Here is a 9,306-nt window from a genome sequence, read left to right on the forward strand (position 1 = left end):
AAAATTATAAAAATTAACCCAAAACCTTTAATTTCTCAAATCAATTCCCAAAATCTTAATGAATTCTCAAAATATTTAAAATATTTTTCATAATAAAACTTGAAAAAATACGTGGTCTCACATATATATAATTAATCATTGAAAAATGCATATGAATTGATTTCCAATGAACTCGATACAAACCAAATTTTTAGTGTTAAAGCACTAATTGAGTCAAAGTTGGATGTCATTAAGTTTTAATCATGTGGACTATAAAAGTTTTTCAAATCAATTTTCCTTTTTTTTTTTTTTTTTTTTTTGTTATAATGGGAAGCCAAGGAAAGAAGCTTGGAGGGTTCCTTTTCCATGGACTCTAGAGTGTGGACTATATGGTTAGTTTTTTTTTTTTTTTTTTTACCCAAAAATCCCTCAAGACAGACCCGGCTTCAAAATTGGGACTTCCCACCAAACCCTACAAGATAAGTGGTTTTTTTTTTCTATTATTTGAGAACATACAAGATAAGTGCATTTGAAGAATCAAACCTGACCACATGGCCACAAATTATGAGCCTGACCACTCAACTAAACCCTCGTTGGAATGGTTAGCGTTGTTTTTCTCTCCATATTTTAATTTTGTTGCTTTTCCCCTTTATTAAGAAACACGAAGCATGAGTGGCCCAAAAAAAAAAAAAACACGAAGCATGGATCAACAAAAGATAGAGATGTGCAATTGTGTTGCATGCCCTTACAAGCCACTAATTCTCGTTTATTTGTTGTTTTTTTCCCAAAACTATTGCAAAGGCTACTTTAGCCATAAATATTCTTTTACTAATGATATCATCGTGTTTGAAAGACTCCTGTCACTTATGAGGTACCGTTTCCAATAAAAAAAAAGGACTCCTGCAACTTCAACTGCAGTATTGAAACATTTACAGATGGGGCGATATTTCAGAGCCAAATAGAAGACTTCTTCATGCCTTCCTATTCCATATAACCAGGAGGGTCTCAGAGCATCGGCAAAACCTAAGAAGAATCAAAATAGAAACTGAAGGCAAGCATCAAAGAATGAAGCAATCTACGAAAGGTCACATATGTTTCTGCCCCTTCAAATCTTATGGAGAGATTGGATTCTGTTCCCTGGTCTTTGCCAACTTTGTCTGTATAAGTTTGTCCAATATGGCGGGTTCTAAAGGAATTGGGTCAAGACACCGCTCTGCAGCTGCAACAATCACCTGCTCAACAAAAGAATCCCAAACCAATTATTTTTTCCAAAATTCCAAACCAATTCTGAAATCATGAGCCATGGAATAACCCCCTTCTCCCGCAACATAGAGACAGAGATTTCCAACATCAACCATTGAAAAGAGAAGTTTTTTTTTTTGGCCATTGAAAAGAGAAGGTCAGATATGATATAAACAGATATAAATTCAAATGGAGAAGCTTTATGAAGCTAGAGGTTCAGGATGCAGAGTCAAGACAGTTTTCTTAATACCTCATCTAGCAAAAAGTCAGCGGCAGCTTCATCTTCTGCCATTTCCTTTAAAGGAGCCCTTAGAAACTGAATATCCAACTGAAGTTGTTGGAATCCACTTCGATTAAAAGTTTGGAGTCTGACAAATTCTTGCAAGCTCTTAAGGCAAAGTTTTACCACGGTTGTTACCACTGACTCCTGAAATTTGCATGTAGACTCAGTTTATGTTGTTCCAGTACCAGTACCAATATTGGTTCCAGCAACAAGTACTTTATTACCTGTGTAAATTCAACTTTGGTAAAAATTTCAACTTTTTGCTTAAACAATTTTGCCAGATGGGTTTCCAGAAGCTGGCTTCTGGCCCTTTGGGTGTTGGACCGAGTCAATTTTTCCTCTCGCAATGGATTGCTCCGTGATGAGGCAGTGCTTCCATTGCTGTCACCCCGACGATGTCTACGGATCCCTTGAGGTAAAATCTGTTTAACTTCACTTCCTATTGCTTCCAACTAGCACAAGAGATAAAAGAATAAGTTTAATGCAGAACTTACTACAATTAATAAATTAGTATACAATCTAACCTTTCAAATTTACATTTATTCTAAGATATAAATTAAATGGGGGAGTGGAAAACAAAGATGTCTTACCTCTTGTAGAAACAAATCGACAAACATATGAACTTCCCTGGGTTCCTTGTGCTGTGAAAATGTCAAATGTATTAGACAAATTAAAATTATTTACACTGGTAGGTACCTTTATTCCTTCTTAATGGTTTAGTAGTCAGCTACTTCCACTGATTATTGAATATTGCTATACATCAACCTACCTTGACCCAATTTGGTGTTGTAAACCTTTTCTTTAGGAGAACCGATATCCTTTGAGTTCTCATATTTATATACTGAAAAGACAATATGAAAAACATTATTTGTTATCAAATTCTTCTATAAGTAACAGATTAAAGTGGTTTAAACATAGTAGCGCTAATCACTACAATGCATTAGAATACCCTAATGAACATCACAAATCAGAGAAATTTTGAATTCATACACGATGCAGGAACTTTTCACCGTCTGAACGGAAAATCCGACAGATTTCTCCTGGAACAAAAGCTGGTCCATGTTCATAGCCTCTAACACCACCACCAGAAAAGGAAGCAGCTATTTCCTGACAATTAAAAAATGAAACTTCAACACAAGTCCCTGGGGATATGGAGAAAAATATAACTACAGGTACTGATGCTTTTTTGATACACAACATAATTCATGAGCTGGCTACTTGCCTCAGTGATTCTCGGAATGGCATTTTGTTCAATGAATAGAGAAACTTGGGCCAGCACAAGAACAAGCCGAGCCAGAACTTTGTCATCTTGTATTCCCTCTGTCAAACCCTGATCTTGACTGGCTGAGTTTTTCCTGCCTGAAAGCAAGAGGAAGTGATTATCAAGTTCCCTGAAGAAGTCTTGAAATCCTTCTTGGACCCAATCAATAATCGGGTCTCTCAGCTTAGCTAGTAGGCCCAAATTTTCATCTAGAAGTTGGCAGAAGTCCTGAAATGAAATGATAGAATGAAGATATAAGCATCCACTTTCCCCCCTTTTGATGAGTAAAAAAGCATGACCACGCACTTTTGTAATATTGGGGTGCAAACAGCAATAATCAGAGAAAAAAAAAAGGGGGAAACAATGGACAAATTGTTTGGACCCATGCATGTTCCAAAAATCTTGATGCATTTACCCATGCATATCCAAGCATAACTTCTTAGAAGAATGTGTGTGCACAAAAACACACAAGCACATAGACACCACACAAACAGGCATTGACTTGAACTTTGGAAAACATATACATCTGAAAGGAATTATATCTGCAGTTTCATCTCTCATGCATATAATATGAGAAAAATAAAGTTGCAGGATTACTGCATGCATAGTTAAATGCGTAACATAGACCGGTATCCCATACATTACCAGTAACATGTCCATGCTGCCTTGGAGCACTGTTTTTTTTCCGCCCTCTAGAGCAACTTGCAAGGAATACTCTTCTCCTCCATCCTTTTGTCTAATGTGGCCTTTCGTGAGAGCGTCTGCCAGTTCAAACAAATTCAACTCAAGATCTTTCAGAACCAACCCGCGGAGGGGGACCCCTTATTTTTAAAGGTCAAATGAAAATTGTATCATTGTCCTTGTACAAAGGATCAACTGTTTTATCAATACTACTTTGAACTCTTTTGAGTTTTTTAGTTGAATTGAAACTAGAAAGCCTAAAGCTGATACAGTCAAATTCTGAAGAAGGGATATGACCATTAATGATTTAAGGATCCATGTTTCTGACCCCAATTAGTTGAGATTATGGCTTAAGAGTTGAAATAGTTTTAAGAGAAAAAATAACTTTTAAAACTATAACATACGAATAACCTGAAATACTGCTTAGGAGATGAGAAAATTTGTTGGCAACATACAGTTTCACAGCAACCCGGGCAGCCTGAAACAATATAAATTACTTAAAAACCCAGTTCAACAAAAAAATTGTATATCTATATTTCAAGTCTGGAGAATTCCAAAGAAATGCATCAAACATTATTATCAAATAAGAAAAAGGAATTGAAATATAAGGGAGACCTCCACAGAATAATCAGGGAGAGCAGCCTCATGTAACACATCATCCATCAGAAGAACATCTCTCCATATAATTTCTGCATGCAGACAGGCTTTTGGTTAAGCATTTCAAGATTTTTAGGTTTAAAATGATCAGGAATGGACATAAAAATTTAAATCTCGAAAGAGAATGCCCGGAAGGAACTCGTTTCTTTTCCCTTAAAAAAAACTTCCCTAAAAACAACACTATTTTTTGCATGCCGCCTAAATGGACCATAATTGGTGAAAAGGTTAAAGAAACCCCTTTGAATGCCAAGGATTAGGAAGACCCAGGTGAAAGACTAAGCCTACAGCCGCATGACAAACTAACCCAAAGTTTCTCTTCGAAAAACATTGAGACACAAAGCTCACTGTATAATGTGGCAGGTTTGGGCCATTAGCAATAAGCTCCATAGTTGTGCCTCTGAAGGCAGTCTTCTGGTGGTCATCAGAAACTTTTTTGGCCATATGCTTTAGTCACAGGGAATATTCATAATGGATAACATTTGTTGCATGATGCAAGTATAGAAAGATTCATCTGGAGGAGAAGCTTTTTTCCTTTTAATAAATTACAAGCTAATTTGATTCTTCACAATGAGTGGTAAAAAAAACATTATAGTGCAAAAAGGGCTTCCAAAGAGAGAAAGCACAGTTCATGTAGTCGGAACTGTTAGAAGAAAACACCAATTTATACAAACGCCTATAATATAAATGTTAAGGATGGTGTGATAGAAAATTGATAATACTTACTAAGAACACCTCGTAGATCTGCTGACCAAATTTGTTTCTTTATGTATTGCTCAGTGGTTTCGAAGTGCCTAAGGAAACAAACATCAATTACATTGCATGAGCATATTGCTACCATACTACTAAATATTTCAGTTAACGAAAGATATGCTCCCTTACCTAGTAACCAACTCTTGTGCAAGTTTGGTTAGTTGCTTATCCGAATCAGGAAATATTACACGATAAGCACGGATAACCTCCGCAAACTCGCGAACAGAGATCTAAAATTAGGATAAAGAAGATAGTGGTCATCAGTGCAATTATAAGTCAGAGACATCTAAGAGAGAAGGGATATATGCAACCATGAGTGGGGAGTAATTGTGAAGCACACGCGAAACATAAAACTTCAATACATTTCCTCGGCCTGCATCCTGTGTTCACCAGTAACCATTTTTTTTTTTTTTTTTTTTTTTTAGGTTTAGCAACTATTGTTTAACTTTTAAAAAAAAAATGCCTTTAAGTTGCATGGAAAATTTAGCACAAGTATCCGTGTTCTTTGAAATTTAACCAATTTCTCATTCACTTGTGCTAATATCTTTACAGGCTTGAAGCACTCTCCAGCAAGAAAGGCAAAACAGTTCTTTTAAGATATACTTCCTGTAGTGAATTAATTTGTTACCTTCAAATTAAGGTATATACATAAATATGCCAAAACCAACCTGAAATAGTCTGCAATGCTACAGAGACAGTCTCCATAGAACTTGAATTACCCATGTAAAAAGAGTGATTATAATTAAAGAATTGTAACAGCATATAGATCATATCATAGATTCACAGTGGTGCTCATACATAAAGCTTTTTTTATGTTCCATTTCAGTTCAACTCGTCACACTACTTTCCAAAGATGAGAAACCAAATGATTCTACACTGTCAAATACTTACCTCATGAGCAGTAGCAGGAACTGAGTCAGTAGAAGGATCATTAGAATCCACTGAAGCATTACCTATCTCTTCTATCTTGAGCTGAAGGTCAGCAACAGATTTATCCAACTTCTCAAGCAGTTTCACCTTTAAGCTGTCCACCTGCCAAACAAGCAATCTATTATCCAAATATAAAATGCACAACAATATATTAGAAAACATATAGGAACTTTCTTTTCAATGTATTTTCTTCGTTAAGGTTCCACTTGTGAAAATCGAATGCTTTTTTCTTTACGTGAAGATTTGTTAACAAGGTAATATAATTTGAACTGAAAATTAGATAAATAAATCAAAAGCAGTAAGCACAGTACAAACCGAAAAATCCAGTTGCTTGAGAAGAACAGCAGCCTCAGCTCTTGCTTGTATAGATTCAGAATCCGAGAATAGCTTTCCCTGAAAAAAATAATTTGGCAAACGATATAAGATAAGTTTTCTACCAAGCATAGACACAGTTGCAATCAGTAAGTTATTCTGCATGAAATTGCAATTTTTAAAATTGACAGTCATAAATAACTGGTGGGCTGCCAACTAAGATGGAGATGTCTAAAGTTGTCCTGTTGTACTTCAACTCATAAAAGTCAAACCTCAGATGCTGAATGCCCATTCTTCTATAAAAGTAGGCCTTAAGATAGTATTGTAGGCCCAAAAATACAAGAAACGGATAATAAGTAATAGCTGTGGCAGCTAGTGGCAAAAGTCATCCCTTAATTCAAAACTTTTTCTCGTCTTATAGGAGCCAGCTTGCTCATAGACAATCACACTAAACCCATGCGCTAGAAGAGCTTATTTTAGGACATCTCATGCATCATCTTACCAAAACATTGTATTCATCTAAGGAAAATGCAACACAAGTTTTGCTTTGCAACCAGAAGCCTGTCATTAAAAGAGATAATCAACCAAATAGGGGCACTACCTGAATTTTATTTTATTTTTTCCATGGGGCAATACCTGAATGTTAAATTGTGCAAATGTTGGACATATTTGCACTCCTAAAGCTCATGCCATGTTTGAGATATAGGTGTAATACATAACAGACTGCATAATTAATTAAGACTTTTCCAGTAGGTATATTACTACTTACACAAAAAACTGCATTTTACACTGATCCATGTATTACTGCATATGCAGGTCTACATTGTGTGCATCTAAACACATAAACTAAAACACCATCCAACTCAGAAGCACTAACTCTACTGCAGAAATTTAATAAAGGCCCCATCGAAAGAAGAGGGATTAAGTGGTGACTTCAATTTATCACATACTTGAGATTGCAATTTTAATACATAAGAAGCACTGAAAAAAGCAAGAAAGATAGCATCTAATTGTTCCTGGTTAGGCATAAAGCCAAAGGAAAATTCACCTGACCTAGTAGAAAATGGGAAGGAAAAAAATAAATAAAAAGAAAACCTGCAAATTCTTTGTAATTATGGTCACTGCTTCTTCAGATGCTCGTTTACAGTCCTGAAACGATGAGTCTCCATATGCCTAATAATAGAGAGTCCAACCAAAAAAGAAACAAGACAGAATGTAAATAAAATTCCAAAATAAGAAAATAAAAATCGATCCCACATGCAAAAGATCATAGATTCATAGGAGATATAAATTACCTTAAAAATCGGCATTGCTCCAGTATAAAACTTGACTGCATCAGCATATGCTTCTGACTTGATACACTTCCCAAGTCTAGCAGGTAGATCATATATGAACTGCCCTTCCAAAGAAAATAAAATTTATGAAACTCAGATGAGTCCAAACACCAAAAATTAAAACCAAAGCGTCAAAAAATCGCACATATTGCTCCAAACCTGAACTTTACGAAGAAGGTTGCGTGTGCGATGCAACTTCTCTATGTGTTCTCTCTTTTCGAAAAGAGAAGTGTTGACCCCATCACTCCTCGATTGCACAGACATTATCTGCGATGATTGTTAATGTGAAAGAAACCTCAATTCCACTCCTTTTTTTTCATTCATTTATTTCTTTTAAATGAAAACACAGTTTTAGCAAGACCTGGATAAAAAACAACTGGACGTACTTTATCAAGGAGCTGTTCCATATTTGCCTCCATGCCCACAATATTACTTTTCATCCTGTAGGAGAAATAAAATGTCATGAATGTCACTAGGACAGATTTCTAAACATAATCATTCCAACCAACCACACGTATTGTAAGATATAGTTCGGGATTCACCAAAATGAGTTGCCAAGATCCAAACTTTATAAGACACATCTGGTTATATTATTTACAAGCTGATGCACAATAAATGATACAGGTTGTAGCACAGATTTCGTCAATCATCTAAAAATAAATAAATAAAAGTAAAGACTTACCGTTTAATTGTATCCGTCGCACTGATAAACTTGTTGTAGTTCTCATAGACTAACATTTGCAAGTCAGTGTCAAGATTCTTTATTTCAGCAGCCATTTCAACATGTCTCTGTAGAAGCCCTTCCAAGTTTGATTTGTGTACCTGCACAGTTCATACAACTGACATTCAAAGTTCAAATTTCTACCTCATCTTCAATACCCCCAACGAATTTGTTATGATCATTCAAATTATGAATCTCATAACTCATGGTATCTGTTTCTCCCATCAATTCCACCACATAAAATGGATGTAAGTGTCCAATCAACTTATATGAGAAAACAAAGAACACTATAGGAACTCTACTGCCCAGATTCTGAACCAAATGCCGTTTCCATTTGAAAAACCAAAAACAACCCATATCTTTTTTTTTTCTTTGTACATATTCCCAGCTCACCATTAGGCCTCTCCATCAAAAACTGAACTTTATGACATTAAACTCTGTTTTAAGAAAATACTTCACATTTTAGCCACTGATATCAATTTTCACCTCTACAAAGTTAGCTATGTCATAAAAATATAAGATTTCCCACGAAACGTTACAATTCAACCCTAGCAGAGCTACAAACACCAGATTCATCGTATAACACTAACTCACCCCCAATAACCAATCTTTGGTAACCCAGTAGAGTTTGTTTGAAAATTAAGCAAAAAGTAAATCTTCCATTTGGTACATATAAGAGTGGGAAGTGAGAGATCGTACGAGAAGATTCATGTACTGGTCAGGATCGAAGGAGGTAGTGTTGATGGCGTCGAGAGTGGCGTGCTTTGAAGAGGAGATGGAATTTGAGGAGGACATTGAAGGGTCTGGGGAGTAGAAGCTCGATAGAAGATCCCTCATTCGCTTTGCCTTGTCGTCCAGGGGCACATCCTCAACCTCCATTCTTCTTCTTCTTCTTCTTCGAGTTTTGTTTAACAGAGAATTAGATCCTAAATCACAATTACCTTTAGTAGTGACTGGATGATGGGTGATATCGAGTAGGGGTGGATACGGGTTGGTTTGGTTCGGTTTAGTCCCCAAACCGTAGACCAAACTAATGTCTTTCGGTTGGTGATTTTTCAATTCAAACTAAACCAATCCAAAAGAAGGTGAAACAACCAAACCAAATCAAATCAATTAAAGTCGGATTGGGTTGGTTGGTTTGATCTGTTTGGGCATG

At 36.0% G+C, this 9,306-nt stretch overlaps 1 protein-coding gene across 1 annotated transcript; it reads right to left on the reverse strand.

Annotated features, from left to right (window-relative positions):
* Window positions 1-683: 683 nt before the first annotated feature.
* LOC147283501 (vacuolar protein sorting-associated protein 51 homolog) lies at window positions 684-9,086 on the reverse strand. Its single transcript, XM_086245229.1, has 20 exons — window positions 8,850-9,086; window positions 8,112-8,251; window positions 7,816-7,870; window positions 7,589-7,696; window positions 7,391-7,489; window positions 7,191-7,268; window positions 6,099-6,176; window positions 5,745-5,885; window positions 4,983-5,083; window positions 4,827-4,894; window positions 4,062-4,135; window positions 3,858-3,924; window positions 3,411-3,526; window positions 2,727-2,993; window positions 2,495-2,611; window positions 2,274-2,345; window positions 2,095-2,145; window positions 1,729-1,956; window positions 1,472-1,648; window positions 684-1,211 (listed from the first exon to the last, which is right to left on the reverse strand). The coding sequence occupies exons 1-20, from the start codon at window positions 9,027-9,029 to the stop codon at window positions 1,092-1,094; spliced, it is 2,337 nt and encodes a 778-aa protein (XP_086101355.1). The 5' UTR covers window positions 9,030-9,086; the 3' UTR covers window positions 684-1,091.
* Between the last annotated feature and the right edge of the window lie 220 nt (window positions 9,087-9,306).

The sequence above is a fragment of the Dryas octopetala genome, chromosome 5 (genome assembly GCF_963921425.1).
Source record: "Dryas octopetala chromosome 5, drDryOcto1.1, whole genome shotgun sequence".
Lineage (NCBI taxonomy): Eukaryota > Viridiplantae > Streptophyta > Magnoliopsida > Rosales > Rosaceae > Dryas > Dryas octopetala.

Excerpts from the sequence above, each read along its gene's own strand:
- LOC147283501 (XM_086245229.1), bottom strand. The coding sequence starts at position 9,029 with ATGGAGGTTGAGGATGTGCCCCTGGACGACAAGGCAAAGCGAATGAGG. Across the intron at positions 7,697-7,815 it reads TGGAACAGCTCCTTGATAAA|ATAATGTCTGTGCAATCGAG; the intron begins GTACGTCCAGTT and ends CAATCATCGCAG. Across the intron at positions 1,957-2,094 it reads TCGATTTGTTTCTACAAGAG|TTGGAAGCAATAGGAAGTGA; the intron begins GTAAGACATCTT and ends CTCTTGTGCTAG.